Source organism: Abramis brama (genome assembly GCF_963993115.1).
Source record: "Abramis brama genome assembly, chromosome: 19".
In the NCBI taxonomy this organism is placed as follows: Eukaryota; Metazoa; Chordata; class Actinopteri; order Cypriniformes; family Leuciscidae; genus Abramis; species Abramis brama.
The window spans coordinates 22,626,295-22,647,506 of NC_139981.1; the positions used below are offsets into that span (position 1 = coordinate 22,626,295).

Consider the following 21,212-nt stretch of genomic DNA (forward strand, 5'->3'; position numbering starts at 1 on the left):
CAATGTGAAATATGCATTTGAAGAGCACAAAGTCACTGACAGGATTCAACTGTAGGAAGCAGAGGAAGGGGAGGTACTGTACTCTATGTGACCTGAAAGATTTCTGGATGTAAGAAACGTGTGCTACAAAATGCATGGACTCTGAACTGCATCCTTGTAGCTCTTTAGCCTGTTTTAGTTTAGTTATTCACTCAAGAGGAAACAAGATTTAGATTTTTGTTGTTAAAATTGAACTTTAACACTCAAATGAAGACTGACCTGTACTTTCGTTGGCATCTAGACTGCCAGCCAGCTGCTCCAGCAATCGCGCCCGTGCAGCGTTTCTCTTGTGCTTCTTGCCTTCATAGTGTTGCTGTGCCATCAGTGGGTTGTTGAACCAGGCGCCACACAAGCAGCAGTACTTGCCCGCCTCTCCATGATTGGTCAGCGGCTGCCACGTGGGAGGGGGTGTGTCTGTGGTCTGAGGGGTGGGCGGGGCCGACTCTGCACAGAACAGAATAAACTTCCATCAATATAGCATCTATGAGCCAATTCAATATCAAAACAAACAATAAAGATTCTGTTGAGTGCAGCTGAAACTACCCTGCTGGCAAACACACCGATGGCTCCAAGCCTGATCTATGCAGGTCAAGAGAGGGTCAGCACATGTGGAGATGAAAATTCACCCCTGAGTTAGGTTACCTTCCTCCATCTTATGAGGAAAAAGCAAGAAAATGGATTGATCTTCCAGGTGACACTCTCAAAGAAACCATGGGGATTGTTACCATGGTTACCAACCCCAAATAGCCACAGGACATGACACTGCCGCAGGTTAGAATGAGCTAAACACACTATGATTGTTTACTGCACTTTCAGAGGCCCATTGAAGTAAAATTGCAACAGCTTTTTAAATCAATGAAGTAATGCTTAAGAGCTTTTAGGTTAAAAGTAGCAGAAGTTTGCATTCTGTAAATTATCATAGCAACAATGCATTGAATCTACCAGCACACAACATAATACCATCTATCTATGAAGAATATTGCCACATTTTGATCAAAACAGATGGCAATGGTGTCATGTTGTTAGTGTATATAAAATACACACACACACACACACACACACATATACATATACATATACATATATATATATATATATATATATATATATATATATATATATATACATATACATATACATATATATATATATATAAACACACACATGGAATCTCATATTGGACACTGGTTGCTATGAAGTTGTTCATTTAATTTAGTTGATTTATCATACTGTTGCAACCAAGAACACATACAGTAACTACACCTCTCTGTTCTCACCACCCACTTCTCACTCGGATGAGCATGATGATTTATATCACTGTGCATGGGTCACTTAAAACCAGTTTTCAGTCTGACAAAACATGCATACAGACATTAGGGTTGGGTCAGGATGCTTGACTATGTCACAATTTGGTTTTGTTTCATGTTATTAGGCTTGTTCAACTTGAACCGACGCTGCACAGACCGATCGGTTTATGACATCAAAGTACCGCGAGAGCAATTCAAAAGCATAAGGAGCTGTCTGCTCTCAATTCGCTCTCGCGGTATTTTGATGTCATTCACCGATCGGTCTGTGCAGCGCTGGTTCAAGTCAAACAAGCCTCTTGTTTCATGTCTGTGATGTGATTCCATGTTCAAGTCATGTGATCCTGCCATGTGTTCTGTGTTGTCATGTTGTCATTGGTTCATTGTTTCACTGTTCACAGGTGTCCCTTGTCTAGTCATTAGGTTTGTTCGACTTCATGCAGCTCTGCGCAGACCGATCAGTGACTGACTTGAAGCAGTGCATGCCGGTTAGAAATTTTGTCCGACTTGATACAGTGCCGAAGCCACATGACTGTGACGTATACCATCAAAGTACCGCAAGAGCGATTCGAGAGTAGCTGGAGAACGTCTCGGTTACGTATGTAACCCTAGTTCCCTGAAGAGGGAACGAGATGCTGCGTCGAAACGCTGCGGGAACGCCCCTGCGTGAGTGCGTCATGAAGCACGTATGGAATCAATCCAATGGCGAGACGGAACGTCATAGGCGGGTGACGTCATCGACCAGGAAACTATAAAGCACCCCAAAGAACAAAACGTGCTAGCTTCTGATAGGCTGAAGCAAGTCGATCACGGGAATGCCGAGAGTATGGCAGGGTGACGCAGCGTCTCGTTCCCTCTTCAGGGAACTAGGGTTACATACGTAACCGAGACGTTCCCTTTCAAGGGAACTCGAGCTGCGTCGAAACGCTGCGGGAACGCTAATACCCACGTCGCCATGCGAGCAAGTGACCGTCCGTGTGAAATCAGAGTGCACATACGGACGAAAGCACCTGCGCCCCTGGAGTGGAGCTGAGGTCAAGATCATAAAACCTGATGAATGTGTGCGGTGAGGACCAGCCTGCCGCATCACAGACATCATGAAGTGAAACTCCTGACAGTAAAGCTTTAGAAGCGGCCATACTCCTAGTAGAGTGAGCTCGTACAGCCAAAGGTGAAGGCTGACCAACCGACTCGTAAGCAAGTGAGATAGCCTCAACCACCCACTTGCTCATCCTCTGCTTAGATGCAGGACATCCCTTCCTGGGTGACCCAAAACACACAAACAACTGTTGAGACTTTCTCCACAGGGCAGCTCTGTGGACGTAAGCATCTAACGCCCTGACTGGGCAGAGCAGATTTAGTTTCTCTTGGTCCGACGTCTGGAAAGGAGGAGGACAGAAAGCCTGCAGCACGATAGGCCTAACAACGTTAGTTGGAACCTTCGGAACATAACCTGGCCTGGGATGGAGAAAGGCCTTCACCATGCCAGGCGAAAATTCCAGGCACGAGGGAGAAACCGAGAGAGCTTGAATGTCTCCAATCCTCTTGAGAGACGAAATAGCAAGCAAAAAGATAGTCTTAAGAGTGAGAAACTTCTCAGGAATCTCCTCAATAGGCTCAAACGGAGCTAGGGAAAGACCTTCCAAGACAATGGCCAGATCCCAAGTCGGTACCCTCGTGCGGACTGCTGGCCTCAACCTCACAGTGTCACGAAGAAAACGTGTTATAAGCGAGTGTCTCCCCAAAGAGACTCCACTCAAAGGGACGTGGTAAGCCGCTAGTGCCGCCACGTACACCTTCAGTGTGGAGGGGGATAACCCTGTGGAGAAACGCTCCTGCAGGAACTCCAGCACTGCACCCACCGGGCAGTTAACCGGGTCCAACTGGTGTTCTCCACACCAAGAAGTAAATAATCTCCACTTCAAGGCATATAACTTCCTCGTGGACGGAGCTCTGGAATGGAGAATGGTCTCAACAACCTCAGTTGAGAGACCAGAACTTATGAGCTGGGCCCCCTCAGAGGCCAAGCCCACAGTTTCCACAGTTCTGGGCGGGGGTGAAGGATCGACCCACTCGCCTGAGAGAGTAAGTCCCTCCTGATCGGAATCTCCAGAGGAGAGCCGTCGAGGAGAGACACTAGGTCCGCAAACCAAACTCGGGCCGGCCAGAACGGGGCTACCAACAGAAGACTGACCCCGTCCCGACGAACCCTTTCCAGAACTCCTGGGAGCAGAGCAATCGGGGGAAATGCGTACAGACGGGGCTGGATAGCTCAGAGAGAACCAAAGTGGACAGTGCGATGTCTCCTGAGAAGCGAACAGGTCTACCTCGGCACGACCGAATTCCTTCCAAAGGAGCTCCACCACCTCGGGATGGAGTCTCCATTCCCCGGGCCTCAGCCCCTTCCTCGACAGGATGTCTGCCCCCTGATTTAAATACCCTGGGATATACAAAGCCCTCAAAGAGAGGAGTTTCCCTTGGGCCCACAGAAGGATCTGGCGAGCCAGCTTGTACAAGGGGCGCGAACGCAGACCCCCCTGATGGTTTATATAAGAGACCACCGATGTGTTGTCTGACCGGACGAGCACATGGTGACCCCTGAGGTCTGGGAGGAAGTGTTTCAGAGCCTGGAACACCGCCAACATTTCTAGACAATTTATGTGCCATGAGAGATGATGGTCCTGCCACAGACCTTGGGCTGAGCGACCACTCATGATCGCTCCCCAGCCCGTGAGGGAAGCATCCGTCGTTAGCGTGACGCGACGACAAAGAGCTCCCAGCACGGGCCCTTGGGAGAGAAACCAAGGTTCTTTCCACATAACCAGGGCACGAAGACATCGTCGCGTGACCTTGATCATGCGGTGTGGGTTCCCCCTCGGGGAGAACCCCTTGGTTCTGAGCCACCACTGCAACGGTCTCATGTACAACAGGCCGCAAGGTATAACATTGGACGCTGCTGCCATGAGACCTAAAATTCTCTGAAACTGTTTGACAGTGAGTGACTGGCCTAGCTTTGCTTGCTTCACCGCTGAGAGGATCGAAGTGATATGAGCAGGAGACAGCCGTGCCTGCATCGTCCTCGAGTCCCAAACCACACCGAGAAAAGTGGTCCTCTGTAATGGAGAAAGCACACTTTTCTTGGCGTTTAGCCTCAAACCCAATCTCTTGATGTGAGCAAGAACGACATCTCAATGCCGAACCGCCTGTTGTTCCGATTGAGCTAGAATCAACCAATCGTCGATATAATTTAGAATGCCCTGGAGTCGCAGCGGAACCAGAGCTGCATCCATACATTTCGTGAATGTGCGGGGAGACAAAGCTAGGCCGAACGGAAGAACCCGATACTGGTATGCTTCGCCCCCGAAAGCAAACCTCAGGAACTTCCTGTGTTGTGGAAGGATAGAGACATGGACGTAAGCATCCTTTAGATCTATCGTGACAAACCAGTCCTCGGATCTGATTTGTGACACGATCTGCTTGAGAGTGAGCATCTTGAATTTGAGCTTCCCTACTGTGCGATTTAACAGGCGCAGATCTAAAATTGGACGCAACCCCCCGTCCTTCTTCGGAACTATGAAGTATCGGCTGTAATAACCTGACTCCCTGCTGGGAGGAGGAACCCGCTCTATAGCCTCCTTTCGCAACAGAGTCTCTACCTCCTGTTCCATTACCAGAGCCTGCTCGGGGCCCACCACTGTGGACAGGACCCCTCTGAATCGAGGTGGACGAGACCTGAACTGAATAGCGTAACCGTTTTCGATCGTTTGCAGGACCCAACGAGAAATATTTGGAAGGCTTTTCTACTAAGGGTACCAGCCTCTCGAGACTGGCCTCTGGAATACTTTGAGCTGCAGACACAGTGCCCTGTAACGGCGCACCGGCAGGGAACAACTGGCCTGCCTGCTCGGACCCCTCCTCGGAGGAGGCGAGGCTCCCCTCGGGGAAAAACTCGCCGGGACCATCCACGCCCTGGCATAAAGGCAGGGTTGGCGGAGCGATCCCCTGAGGGCACCGAGAGAGAACGGGCACCGTGTGAACTCAGTTCTCTCACGGTGGGGACTACCCTCAGCATCCTGACGCCTGGAGCAATAATAACTGTCCTCAGATCAGTTTTACCCTTCGAAGACTTCGTCTGAGAGCGCCGCGTCCCAATCTTTCTGTGGGGGAGCGCGAGACGCGACACTCTGCTTTTGTTGCGCCCGGTGTGAGGAACTAGCCGACGGCTGGGACTGATCTTTTTTACCAGAAACATGAACTCTAAGCGGGAGGAATTTTTGGAATGCCGCCACCTGTTTTTTCTCTTCCTGGAACTTATCAATAACTGTGTTCACTGAATCACCGAATAAGCCCGCAGGATTAAGCGGGGCATCCAAGAGAAAAGATTTCTCCCTCTCTTTCATGCCAGAAAGGTTTAGCCATAAGTGCCTCTCCGCGGCCACCAGGGCTGCCATAGAACGGCCGACTGATTTGGCCGTCTCCTTGGTGGCACGGAGGGCGAGATCTGCTGACTGACGTAACTCTCTGACAGTATCTGAACTGACCTCCTGACACTCGCTCATGTCCCTTAATAAATCAGCTTGGTATGCCTGTAAGATAGACATAGTATGAAGGCATGCCGCCGCCTGACCAGCCGCCGAATAAGCTTTACCCACCAAAGCTGAAGTGTTACGAAGTGGCTTGGTGGGTAACATAGGTGCCTTAAATGATGATGCTGACTCAGGTGAGAGGTGACTAGCTAGTGCCTCTTCAGCTTTTGGCATCGAACCATACCCATACTGACTAGACCCAGCGATATTGGAATAGGTGGAAGTCTGTGGTGTATAAATACGGGAGGAAACCGGTCTTTTCCAGGACCTCGACACCTCAGTGTGGAGGTCTGGAAAGAACGGTAGGCACCTACGTGGAGGCTGCAAACGAGAAGGCAGAAAACGTTCATCTAGTTTAGATTTTGTTCTAGACTCCTGTTTATCTGCTGGCCATTCATTTTTCCACAGCCCTAGTGAGCACCTCCATTAATTCCTCACTAGCAGGAGACTGGGGTGACGAGTCCTCAGTATCTCCTGTACCAATACTAACAACATCCAGCTCCTCAGAACTGGATAGTTGCAGTACTGGGACCTCAGCCTGGGGGGAAGAAACCGCAGCGCGTGCTTCCGAACCCGGAACCGCAGCACTTGATCTGACAGGTGAAGGCTGAGATAAGGCAGAGCCCGTCTCAAACCCCGCTGTCAGATCCATTTGCGAACCCCACGACTGACGTCGCCGCTCTGCCTCGACAGAAGCGGGACCCGAGCCGCGGGGAGCGCGAACCGAACCACCCTCCTCAAAGAGTGATCGGTGGGAGCGCAGCATTCTAAGAGGAAAACGCTCGCAATGCTCACAATCAGCTCCCTCGAGAGCTGACTGGGCATGCTGCACTCCCAAACAAACAACACAGAGCAGATGCGTATCCCCACCCGTAATATAGCGAGTGCAAGGATGAACACACTGCCTGAATTGTTGTTCACTCGCCATCTCTATATGCAGTTTTTTTATATATATATATATATATATATATGTGAAAAACTCCTGCTTAGTGACACTAAAGACAGACAAAAACACTTCGACAATATAGAGACAATATGATTCACACACAGAGCGCTTGCTGAAGTCACAGAAGCTAGCGCGTTTGTGTTCTTTGGGGTGCTTTATAGTTTCCTGGTCGATGACGTCACCCGCCTATGACGTTCCGTCTCGCCATTGGATTGATTCCATACGTGCTTCATGACGCACTCACGCAGGGGCGTTCCCGCAGCGTTTCGACGCAGCTCGAGTTCCCTTGAAAGGGAACTCAGCCAGCGCAGCTTCTCGAGAGCGGCTGCACAAGCTCTGATGACGACACAGCTGTTCTACGATTGGCCGGATTCACCACATGACAACGATCACGTGTGTTTCATGTTTATTCGAACACTTTTAGTTCCTCTAAAGCTCACAAATCAGTTTTTTTATAACAGTAAACACTCTTTTCATGTTGTATTGTGTCATGTTTATCAAATTAAAACTGATTAAAAAACGTAGACTTCATTGATAGTAGCTTATGTTTGTTCAAACAGACGCTGTATGAAGCAGTACATAAAGTATTGAATGAAAATGTCTCTGAAACATCTGTGTATTATTTGGCAAATATTGCATTTATTTCACTTCAGCTGTGGTAAAGTATGCAAACAACACGTAAGCGGTCACTACGGGAACCAGAAAGTGTCCGACTTCATGTCTCCGTTTGCAGCTCCTCCCCGCCTGCACGCGGCTACTCTCGCCGATCGGATACATCCAGCCGCAGCCGATGTTGAACACACCTATTAGTCTTGTGTGTATTTAAGCCCTCTTGTTTGCCATGTGTCCTTGTCAAGTATTGACAAGTACTGTTGGTAAGCGTTCTGGTCATGTCTATGTTTTGAGTTAATGCCATGTCATACCTTTGTTTTATGTTTGATCATGCTTTGTAAATAAACTGCACTTGGGTTCTCTACAAACTTGCCTTCAGTGGACATCCTTACAGAGTCGAATGGTGAATTTAGTGTACATGTAGTATTTTTTTTTTTTAACAATGAATTTAGAGACTTCTCAAGCAGGATTTTTAGCATGCTGACAGTGTGCTACTGTTGATCTGTCAGCAAGTTAAAATCCTCTCTGAGAAGTTGCGACTCTGAATTAATCCGCTTTATCCGATACAGTCATCAAAGCACTGCTTTCGTGACAAATTCACAGCATTCAACAATACATTTCTAAATAATTATGAGGGTTTTAAAGAAGGTGTTTCAAGTTAAAAATGGTTCATCTATCTCAAGACCCATGCGTTTTGTTTCAATCTCTTGTGCTCCTTTCAAAAGCAAAAAATAATGTGGTGTAAACATCCTTTCGCCATCTGATCAGGGTCTGTTGGACATCTTAAAACTGCATTTATGGTTATAGTGATTTTCATTGTGATGTTCCTGGATCAATATATTTTGTTGATCCAGGAACAACATTCCTGTCTAAAAATGTTGTCCTATCTCTACTCCTAAACCTAACCCTAAAGTCAGAGGGAAATGATAGTTGAATAACATGTGTAGAAGCACCTAACCCTGGTTGTAAGCCTAAACTTGACAGAAACTGTAAACTTGTCCCTCAAATCTGATTGGTTGTTTGGAAATTTGTTCCAGGATCAACAAAGATGTTGATCCAGGAACATGTTGTACTTGATGAAATCACATTCAATATATGCAGGGCTTCCATATAAAATAATTTTGCATATCCCTAACACACACATCTATGTATTTATCCCTACAGAGCACGGCATGGTGTGCAGAGGCAAATGTTGTAGTTGAACCCCAAAGCAAAGATGGTTTTACAGCTGGAGTGACAAGAAGAGCAGAAAGAGACGAGGGGCGGACAGGTAAAAATCTCAAGGGCAACTCAATCACATCCGCTTCAACTGTCAGCACTGATCCTCGTCTGGTGAGTTTTCCCAAGCGAGCAGCACTCTGGATTTTCATGAAGGTTACTTTTGACTCTAATCTTTCCTGAAACCCCCCTTCTACCACTTTCTCTTTAAATTTGTGGAAAAGTCCTTTCATATTGGTTCGCTAATACTTTTAAAGCTGTCTACTGTGTGATCTCCATCTGAGATTCATCTTTGTCACAAAAGACTAAAAAAACGAGTCAAAAGGGAGCGAAAAACCCACAGAACTCTGACTTCAGTGAACTATGATGATTCTCCCTCTCACCATTGAGAGTATGATATAATATCTACTGTATGGATAACCAGACACATTAGTGGAATTATTCTAGAGGGCTGTAAGAAACACTACCCTGCATAATTGAAATCATTCCCCCCTTATGACAGGAAATGAAATTCAATAGTCATTGACAGACTAAAGATAGAAACACATGCCACATATTTGTCCTGATACCTGAAGTAGACATTTGTGATGTGGTTAAGATCACTTTAAAGTGAGCGTAATCAAATATGGGCAGAGAGACTGAAAACATGTTAAAACAAATTTGTCTCACACAGAAAACAGCAGCAATTTTAGCCCAAGTTTAGTGTTTATTACCGCCCACACTGATGACTTTCCAAACTGGCAAATATCCAGTGACAAAAGCTCAAGTGATTGAAAGTGTCCATTGCGAATCAATTGTTTTTCACAGTGCAAAATCCAATTAAGAGGTGGATCTGTTCAGGGCACAATGCTGATGGAAATGTGTAACGCACATCAATTCAAAGTCAAAATTATGAACTATTTTTATTGTATTATATATATATTTTTCTTCTAGAATGATCATTTTTATCAAGCTTGTATATTTAAGTTCAGTAATTTCACTTAAATGACAATTCATAGGTAATTTTCATTGCTATCTATCTATCTATCTATCTATCTATCTATCTATCTATCTATCTATCTATCTATCGTTATTATTTTTTATATATATATATATATAAATATAATAACGATAGATAGATAGATAGATAAAATATACAAGCTTGATAAAAATGATCATTCTAGAAGAAAAATTCAGATGGCACTTAGAGGCTTTTGCATCTATGTATATATATATATATATATACATATATATATATACACGTATCCCACTCACCTATGTTCCTCTGCAGTTTTCTACATCCCTCCACCACGTTGAAAACGGTGTCATGTAAACAGCCCCTTAGGCGCTTAATTTCTTTTTTTAATGGCTAAAAGCTATACATTATGTCACCTGAGTTTATAAAAATCAAAATAGTAATATGTTTGATTCGAGCCACGTTTAAAGCCATTGAAATTAGTTGATATACGCACACTTGTGATCAGTTGAATGTTGTGATATTGCTTGGCAACCATAAGAAATCTACAGTTATGCCATGTTTACACCGGGTAGGTGGGGTAGGTCGGTGGTAGAGTGGGCTGAAGGTTAGTTAGGTAGGTATGTGCATGGATCAATGGGCTGATATAGCTGCATCAGTGGACTGGCTTGCTCTTTCTTTTTATTTACCATTTAAGCTCAATGTTATTTTCGAGTTAGCCTATATATATATCATTGACCCTGAGTCATACATATTCACTGCTGCCTCTGGCTCACAGCGCTGAGCAACGCAGCATAGATAGAAGCTTTTGAAAGGGAACGTCTCAGGTTACTTGACTGTAACCCTGTTCCCTTAAAAAGCAGGAACGAGATGCTGCGCTATATTGCCACACTGAGGATGTGTCCATATGTCTCTTCAGACAAAGTTATAACTGAAGGCACACCTGTTGCACATCTATTTATAGCCTCTGGCAAGGGTGTATTCCAATTATGTCATTTTCAGAGGTTATCTAAGGCCAAGTTCATTGGCGTGTTTGCACACATGCTTCACAACCGGACACACACAATGGTGTTCCCATAGCGCTGCGCAACGAATAATCTCGTTCCCACTTTTTCAGGGAACAGGGTTACAGTCAAGTAACCCAAAACGTTTTAGACTATTTCAGCCCTATGCGAGGATTTTTTACTAGTGGCAATGACAATGACAATTTAATTTATATAGCACTATTTACTACAACCAGATTTAACCAATGTGCTTTACAACAAAATTACTAAAAAACACCAATAACACAAAGATAAAAATACAAAGCAGTTAATATTATTAATTACATTATAAACATGTAAAATAGACACAGAAAAAGCCATTCTAATAGAAATGGGCAAATCATGAATAAAAGCATGAATCACTTTCTCAAGGTTTTTAAAAGAAATAAATGACTTAACTTTAGACAGAAGTCACGGTAACACTTTATTTTGATGGTCCCTTTTGAACATTCTGTTGACTATAAGCAACTTTGCAACTACATGTCAACTAACTCTCAGTAGATTATTAGTACAATGTCTGCTTAATATCTGATAACCCTTTATTGTTTTGGTCCCCCAACAGACATTCTGCTTACTATAAGTAACTTTGCAAGTATATGTCAACTTATTCAAACCCTAACCCTACCAATCTACTAATACTCTACTAACTCTCATGTAGGTGCAACGTTACTTATAGTCAACAAAATGTGTTAAAGGGACCATCAAAATAAAGTGAAACCCAAACTTTTTTTTTTTTTTTTACTTTTTAATAGACATGTTTTAAAAGCATTGCTTATTTTTTTGCATACATTTTTGTTTATTTTTCAGAGAAAATACAAAAATGATCAAGACAAATACTGAATATCTTCAAAACTCTGTAAAACACACTACCGTTTGGGGTCATTTATAAACAATATAGGCATTAACATTAACTGTTTTTTAACATTGATAATACTAAGAAATGTTAAGCACCAAATCAGCATATTACAATGATATGTGAACTAAAGGAAACAAAACGTCCACTTAGTGATTGTTTGCTTACTGCATCCTTATCACAGTTTTGCACATTTAACAGACTCTAGACTTAGCTACTCTATAATAGTCAACAGTGCAATATTATTGTGGCAAAGGGGGCATGGTTCAGCGAAGGTCTGTGACAGGAGAGAGCGAAAGGAGACAAGCGGCACGTAAGTGGGTCAAGTGCAAATGACAAACACCTGTGTCTCGTTTCAGTAATTGGCGTGAAGAGACAAGATAAAAGCCACCTGGAAGATGTGAAGCGGCAGAGAGGGACTGGCTGAGACTCGTGAACAGATCTGGTGGAAAGAGTTGGACCGTTTACAAAGCTCTGAAGAGCGCTGGTGGAAAGAGTTAAAGACTGAGTTATGAGAAGCGCCCGCAGCGCGGATTTATGTTATTGTGTGATCTACTGTTACTGAAATAAATTCACGAGTCTCAGATAAGCCGACCCCATCTTCTTCCTTCACCTTTCATCTGAATCATACTACAGTGGTGCCGAAACCCGGGAAGGAAGAAGCAGCCGCCGTCATGTAATCTCCGTCAGGGACACCACTTGCAGATGTCATCTCATCCCTCATGGTCCTCCATCAGGAACAGCACCAGGCCTTACTGGACATGAGGACCGACCAGGAACGTCAGTTCCAGGCCATTGTCCAGGCCCAACAGGAGGACCGCGAGAGGTTCCGGAGTTGGATGGACCGGGAGGTTCAGGGAGGCCTCAGCGCGCCAGACCACTCCCACTCACCTGCCGTTGAATAAGATGGGGGCTCAGGACGACCCCGAGGTCTTCTTAGACCTCTTTGAGAAGACTGCAGAGGCAGGTGGGTGGCCACAGGACCAATGGCCGGTGCGCCTCATCCCCCTTCTGTCTGGTGAGGCGCAAGTGGCTGCCCAACAACTGCCTGTTCGGAACCTCCTGGTCTTCGACGACCTGAAATGGGCCATCTTACAGCGGGTCAGCCGGAGCCCAGAGCAACATCGCCAGCGGTTCCATTCCCTGGGTCTGGGCGAAAGTGGCCGACCCTTTGTGATGGCCCAACAGCTACGGGACTCCTACCGCAAATGGCTCTTGGCTGAGGGTAGCGACGTCGAGGGAATCATCGACCGAGTGGTACTGGATCAATTCATAACTCGCCTGCCCAGGAAGACTGCAGAGTGGGTCCAGTGCCACCGCCCGACGTCGCTGGACTGATATGGTAGGATCATATAGTGGCGTGCCCCAGGGTCGGTGAACCCCTCCCAGCAGTCTTTCTTCTTTTTTTCTCCCTCAACCCCTACCTCTTCCCCTCGACCCATTCCTCTCCCCAGGTCTCGTCCTCCAGGCCCGCCGAGGACGGGGTGGGTCCGGCCTGGACTACGCTGGTGGTCCGCGAGCTCCGCCCGGGGGGTGGCCTTGAGCCACTTCCTACCACTAGAGTGGAGGGTAAGTCTAGGCCGGCCTGTTGGCGTTGCAGGAACCCGGGGCATTTCACTGACAGATGTCCGGTGATGGAGGTGGGGACAATGATCCGGGTCCCGGATGTCCCACAGGCTGCCTCCGGTCAGACTGGCTGGTACCAAATACCTGTGAGTATTAAGGGGAGTACCTATCCGGCTCTGGTGGATTCAGGATGTAACCAAACCTCGATCCATCAGAGCCTGATTCAGCCCGAGATATTGGATATGAGCTGCACGGTTCAGGTACGGTGTGTGCACAGGGACATGGTGAAATATCCTATAGTGACCGCTGTTATCCATTTTAGGGGACAAAGACATAATGTAGAGGTGGCAGTTAACCAACACCTCCGACATCCATTAATTCTGGGAACAAATTGGCCTGCTTTTAATGAATTACTGGGGTATTTATGTGCGGATGTCTCTTGTGGAGCTAAAAAGCAGGAAAGGGGCGTGGCAGTGAAGCTTGGAGAGGCGGAGCCGGGATCACTGAGATATGATCCTGGGGAACAGAACGCCACAGAGAGGCTGATCCTCTCGGAGCGTGATGACTTTCCCCTGGAGCAGTCACAGGATGAGTCATCAAAACATGCGCTTGAACAGGTCCATTCTATCAACGGTCAACCCCTCCAGCATGCTCGTCCACTCTCCTATCCATATTTTGCTATTTTAAAGGATCGGTTGTATCGAGTGACACAAGACGCTCAGACCAAACAAAATATAACCCAGTTATTAGTACCAAATAGTACCTCATTGTAATCCCATGGCGGGACACTTAGGACAAACAACAACATTAAATCGTCTCATGGCTCGTTTTTTTTGGCCGGGCATTCACAAGAACGTACACAGATGGTGCATGTCTTGTCGTGAATGTCAACTGGTAAATCCGCCGGCCTCCCCAAAAGCGCCTTTGTGCCCCCTTCCGTTAATGCAGGTCCCCTTCGAAAGAATTGGCATGGACCTCATCGGGCCATTAGAATGATCCGCACAGGGCATCACTTTGCATTAGTGATAGTAGACTATGCAATGCGATACCCAGAAGCTGTGGCGCTCCGCAACATCTCCGCCAAAAGAGTCGCGGACACACTGTTTAGCTTGATCTCCCAAGTGGGGATCCCGAAAGAGATCCAAAACCGACGGCTCTGTTCGTTTCTGTGTGGATTACCGCAAAGTTAATGCTGTGCCGAAGTTCGAAGCGTATCCAATGCCGCGGATTGACAAACTGCTTGATCGGCTAGGCACCACTCGCTTTTATTCGACACTTATCGCCTCTATCCAAAGAAAAGACAGCCTTTCAAACACCATTCCAGCCACGTTTCAGCGCCTCATGGACCGAATTCTCCGGCCTCATACTGCACATGCCGCTGCCTACCTAGATGACATAGTCATTTATAGTAATGACTGGCAGCGTCATATGGAGCATGTGCACGCTGTCCTGAGAGCGCTGAGACTGGCTGAGCTGACAGCCAACCCAAAGAAGTGTGCGGTTGGGCGTGTGGAGGTCAGGTATCTGGGTTTCCACTTGGGTCACAGGCAGGTGTGTCCCCAAATTGATAAGACCACAGCAGTTGCAACTTGCCCGAGACCCAAGACCAAAAAGGAGGTGAGACAGTTCCTGGGGTTTGGGCCTAATTATTCAGACCTCGCCAGCCCGCTGACTGATCTCACTAAAAAGGAAGCACCAGATCTGGTCCAGTGGACGGAGCAGTATCAGGCTTTCACTCAGGTAAAAGCTGCTCTATGTGGTGGGCCACTCTTACATTCTCCTGACTTTTCTCTCCGTTTCTTGTTGCAGACTGACGCACTGGACAGGGGACTTGGAGCGGTCCTGTCTCAGGAGATAGAGGGAGAGGAGCGGCCGGTGCTGTACATTAGCCGCAAGCTCTCCAAGAGAGAGACTAAGTACAGCACCATTGAAAAGGAGTGTTTAGCCATCAGATGGATGTCCTCACTCTCCGATATTATCTCCTGGGATGGGAATTCACCCTCTGATCGGACCATGTGTCCCTCCAGTGGCTCCATCGCATGAAGGATACTAACGCACGGATCACCCGTTGGTATCTGGCATTACAGCCCTTTAAGTTCCAAGTGGTCCACGGGCCGGGGGCGCAGATGGCGGTGGCTGACTTTCTCTCCAGAAATGGAGGATGGCTCCCCGGCCTGAGTTAGGCGGTGGGGGTATGTGGCAAGGGGGACGTGGTTCAGCGAGGTCTGTGACGGGAGAGAGAGAAAGGAGACGAGCGGCGCGTAAGTGGGTCAAGTGCAAATGACAAACACCTGTGTCTCGTTTCAGTAATCGGCATGAAGAGACCAGATAAAAGCCACCTGGGAGATGTAAAGTGGCAGAGAGGAACTGGCTGAGACTCGTGAACAGATCTGATGGAAAGAGTTTTACAAATCTCTGAAGAGCGCTGGTGTAAAGAGTTAAAGACTGAGTTTTGAGAAGCGCCCGCAGCGCGGATTTATGTTATTGTGTGATCTACTGTTACTGAAAGTCACGAGTCTCAGACAAGCCGACCCCGTCTTCTTCCTTCACCTTTCATCTGAATCATACATACAATTATGTTTCTAGATGCCTTTGTGTCTGTGGATCCGTGCAGTATTCTAGGACGCTCACTGGAGCTTGTGTAAAGCTTCATTACCACTGCACACACAGCTGGGCCGGAGGGCTTAAACAAAGCAGAACTGAACTCTAGGTTGAGTTTCGCGCTCTGGGCTTCAAGCATGAACCAGTCACTATGTTCCTACAGCTCTGATTCATAACTGTCTGAGCACACCTCTGGGTATCTAATCCACTACTGTACAGTGTCTCTACTCTGCCTTTAGTAAAAGTGAAAAAAAAGAAAAAAGATTTTATAAAGAAAAAATATTTTCTGCACGTTTTTATGAAGTAATAAAAAAAACAAGATTAAATGTCGATTTAGTTTAGCTTATCTTACCTGTGGGTGTGGCCAGACTTGGCGACTCCCCCAGCACCAAGCGCACTCTCTTAGCATGCGTTTTGCCCTGGTAGTGCGACTGAGCCACGATGGCAGATGTGAAGAACATGTTACAGAGCGTACAGCATTTATTTCTGTCCACTTCATTCTCTGCACTGTCCTAAAAAAACACAGAAATACAGGACATATAGAAAATACATCATTTCCAAGGTGGAAAATCATTAACGCATCTGATGCATTTATGATAAACTGATGATAAAGTATGATAAAGATGTACTCAACTATACCAGATACACAACTATAACAAAAGATGCAAACATTTACTGATTCAATAAGATCTTGTGGCCAACATATATGTATTTCACCCCATAGCTTTTATCGCATCATGTTATATAAATGTACATAAATACATATCAATTCCTAAAATTCCTCAGCCAAAGAGTCTAGTATTCCATTACTAACTAAATAAAAATATACAAATAACATCTATCCTGAGATCAGACATTACATTAGTAAAAATGTGTTGGACATTTTGGAATTATTGCCCCAGTTATTTCTCACATATACCTTTTGATTTACTCCTTTAGCAAATAAGGAATATAATGACTGTGTTTGGGGAGGCAGTAACGTGAGAAGTGCTAAAATACAACATTACAATTTTTTTTTTTTTTTTTTTTTTTTTACAGATGGACTTCAAGAATACAAACAAAGTTTTTCAGCCAGTGCTCTTTGGCCATCAACAACTGATCGGATGTACTTTGGTTTACAGAATGTAACCACCAGAAGATGTTTTGAATATTCATATGCCAGTAAAACAGAGCACAGACAGCGGCACAGACGAGCACAGTATGATTACAGCCACATTGTGTTTGCTGCAAGCTGCTGCCAGTGGCTTGAACTGTCCTTCTCGTCTCTGGAGACTGGACTGTGGATTATGGGGCCACTATCAATTCTAGCACAGACGGGGCCCTTGGCATTCTCCCAACCCCCCGCTGTGAGTCAGGTCCAGATTCAGTCCAGCAGGAAACAGGTCAGCTTTAAGTAAATCAGGCGAAAAAAGAAGCCAAGAACTGTCCCAGTTCACTGACCTGCCTTTCAAAGCAACAATCCAGCTTATCGTCTCTTATAAACACAACAAAGTCAGTTACTGGAATGAGCACACCAAACACTCCTTTAGAGAATTCTCAGATCAGTGATTCCCAGGCAGGGGAATGTGGACCTCAGGAGATATTTTAGCAATTTTATGCTAAAATTTTATGCTATCCATATCCATATCCCTAAACCTAACCCCGCCCATATGTTATCCCTAAAACCAGAGGGAAATAATAGGTAAATAACACTTGAAAGGAGTGGATTTACAATCTCTCTTTTTGTATGTTATAATGATCTGGAAATCATAGTTTTCTAAAAATAAAATAAAAACTATTAAAAAAAAAAAGTGTATAAATCCTGGTATTTATGTTACAGGCAATTTCTGTATTTGGTATCTGAGAGGTGACTGAGGGTCTGACCCATGTCAGGAATGAAGTAACAGTGTTTGCTCATTTAGCCGGCTTACAGAGCATAAATATGTACTTGTTTTGTAATCAATTAATTTGCTCATGCAACCAAATTAGACATGAAGACATGAAAAGACAACTATGTTTAAGGTTCTGATGGTCAATAACGCACTGCGTGCTCTGTAGGATATTCTGTTCCAGTTAAGTCCTTGGAGGGAAAAGATATTGTCTGTTCTATCCAATATTAACCCGACAGGGGAACATGCACCACCACTGTTACCTTCCGTAGAGGCTTGTTAGTCCAGATGTGGGGTATTAGACCCCACATTAGTCTAAAACAAGTTATTAATCAATATTTATATTTCTAAATATTAAACGATTTGAATGACTTTTTGGCAAGCAAGTGGGGCAGAGAGCCGTGGGAAGAGAGCGAGGCCAGTGGCACGATTGCTACTGAGCCTCGATTTTCTCACAGAGGAGCTCTGGAAGGATAAAAGGAGAAGTGATGACAGTGAAGGATGAGAGAGGCCTGGACTGTTTTTGTGGCAGTTGTCTGTGAGGGGTTGAAAGTCATCTTTACTTTCGTTTTGATATTTGCCTATTTTATGATTAAAGTATTATGTTGAACGTTCGCTGATTCCCTCATCCTTCTTCTCTGATCCTTTAACATCATTACACTGGTGCCGAAAACCCGGGAGGAACGAGGAACGAGGAACGCGCTGTCAAAGAGCCCTCACTACTGGGGCCACTCTGGCCTGTCTACTACGTGACCAATTCACAGTTAAAGCATTTACTTTACTTTTCATCTTACATCACTAGAGAATAATCATGAATATTGTCTGAACCTCTTAATGAGAGAAAGTAGGCTACATCTTATCAGTATGTTTGGGAAAGTTTTCTGATCAGAGCTAGAGCTCGACCAACTCCAGCCTGGAAGAAGCTGTGTATCTGTGTGTGTGTCAGTATCCTTTTTTACAGGTTGTAGGGAATTATTTGAATTTCGAAAGATATTATGAACCTACAAATACTGTACACTTCCAGATACATACACATGCACACACTTACACAGAGGCCCGAAGCGCAGAAGACGGAAAGCATGGAAGAATGCCTATGTATGGGAAACAATGTCGACACCGGAAGCCTCCTTGACTGAGGCAATAGAAGGTTGATGTCACATGATTTAGTTCCTCTGGAAAAAACCCCAAGAAATTGCATAGGAACAATGTAACCCAGTTCCGTATAAATATGACTGCTTTTTGACTGTTAGTTGTTGCATTTTTGATTTTGATGTCGTGTGCACCCCTGGGGAGAAATTAGCTCTCTTCCAGTTCCGTTTATTAACTGAAATTCTTTTTGCTCAAACTGCTCTGCTGTATTATCTTAACTTGAATAGCTCAGATGAGTACAAGTTATTTTTTATATCTATTGCTTGAACTGCTTATAAGGTAAATAGCCTGTGTAATTTTCCACTCATACAGGACTGCCCTGTTGAGATTGGATAAGCTGAAGTATTACAGTGAGGAAAATAAGTATTTGAACACCCAGCTATTTTGCAAGTTCTCCCACTTGGAAATCATGGAGGGGTCTGAAATTGTCATCGTAGGTGCATGTCCACTGTGAGAGACATAATCTAAAAAAAAAATTCCAGAAATCACAATATATGATTTTTTAACTATTTATTTGTATGATACAGCTGCAAATAAGTATTTGAACACCTGTCTATCAGCTAGAATTCTGACCCTCAAAGACCTGTTAGTCTGCCTTTAAAATGTCCACTTCCACTCCATTTATTATCCTAAATTAGATGCACCTGTTTGAGGTTGTTAGCTGCATAAAGACACCTGTCCACCCTATACAATCAGTAAGAATCCAACTACTAACATGGCCAAGACCAAAGAGCTGTCCAAAGACACTAGAGACAAAATTGTACACCTCCACAAGGCTGGAAAGGGCTACGGGGAAATTGCCAAGCAGCTTGGTGAAAAAAGGTCCACTGTTGGAGCAATCATTAGAAAATGGAAGAAGCTAAACATGACTGTCAATCTCCCTCGGACTGGGGCTCCATGCAAGATCTCACCTCGTGGGGTCTCAATGATCCTAAGAAAGGTGAGAAATCAGCCCAGAACTACACGGGAGGAGCTGGTCAATGCCCTGAAAAGAGCTGGGACCACCGTTTCCAAGGTTACTGTTGGTAATACACTAAGACGTCATGGTTTGAAATCATGCATGGCACGGAAGGTTCCCCTGCTTAAACCAGCACATGTCAAGGCCCGTCTTAAGTTTGCCAATTACCATTTGGATGATCCAGAGGAGTCATGGGAGAAAGTCATGTGGTCAGATGAGACCAAAATAGAACTTTTTGGTCATAATTCCACTAAACGTGTTTGGAGGAAGAAGAATGATGAGTACCATCCCAAGAACACCATCCCTACTGTGAAGCATGGGGGTGGTAGCATCATGCTTTGGGGGTGTTTTTCTGCACATGGGACAGGGCGACTGCACTGTATTAAGGAGAGGATGACCGGGGCCATGTATTGCGAGATTTTGGGGAACAACCTCCTTCCCTCAGTTAGAGCATTGAAAATGGGTCGAGGCTGGGTCTTCCAACATGACAATGACCCGAAGCACACAGCCAGGATAACCAAGGAGTGGCTCTGTAAGAAGCATATCAAGGTTCTGGCGTGGCCTAGCCAGTCTCCAGACCTAAACCCAATAGAGAATCTTTGGAGGGAGCTCAAACTCCGTGTTTCTCAGCGACAGCCCAGAAACCTGACTGATCTAGAGAAGATCTGTGTGGAGGAGTGGGCCAAAATCCCTCCTGCAGTGTGTGCAAACCTGGTGAAAAACTACAGGAAACGTTTGACCTCTGTAATTGCAAACAAAGGCTACTGTACCAAATATTAACATTGATTTTCTCAGGTGTTCAAATACTTATTTGCAGCTGTATCATACAAATAAATAGTTAAAAAATCATACATTGTGATTTCTGGATTTTTTTTTTTTAGATTATGTCTCTCACAGTGGACATGCTCCTAAGATGACAATTTCAGAACCCTCCATGATTTCTAAGTGGGAGAACTTGCAAAATAGCAGGGTGTTCAAATACTTATTTTCCTCACTGTATAACCTGTAACCTTTTGATATTTTGCTACAAATATTAATCATTGTGTAACCAGTATTTTTATCTTTTGTTCAAATAAATTTTTTATTTTATAAAGACAAATACTGTTCAGTTTTACTTCAGCTTGCAAAGACAGATCTATAAGTAATAGAAAGAGCATTATACTATATCTTGCAAGATCAAGGACAACGAAGGATCCAGGAAAGATTCTGCCGGAGGGTAAGCATGAATTTGATCAATAGGCCTAGTTGTCAATGACTGTTATTGTTTCACGAAGGTGTAGGGACACACCTAGATTTACTGGTATAGGCTAAACAAGCTAGTGAGGATTTAATCCTATTCTGACCTGACAGCAAAAGACCACCTAGGTACTTCAATACTAGGGGTTCTTCAGGAGATGAGATAAATACCAGATCTCACCACAAGGTCCTGGCTTCCGTGAGGTGAACAAATTAGGGCTGGGGAGGTTACCGCATTACCGCAATACCGCGGTCACATGATGCCTACCGCGGGTCTG

General features: G+C 45.0%; 1 protein-coding gene across 1 annotated transcript in view; it reads right to left on the minus strand.

Moving 5' to 3' along the window:
* The window catches only part of LOC311069578 (zinc finger matrin-type protein 4), a 111,004-nt gene that overhangs the window by 45,323 nt on the left and 44,469 nt on the right, over nt 1-21,212 (minus strand). Inside the window, 2 exon segments of the mRNA XM_084092823.1 lie at nt 259-483; nt 16,076-16,235. Of these exon segments, the coding sequence (XP_083948949.1) occupies nt 259-483; nt 16,076-16,235 (385 nt within the window).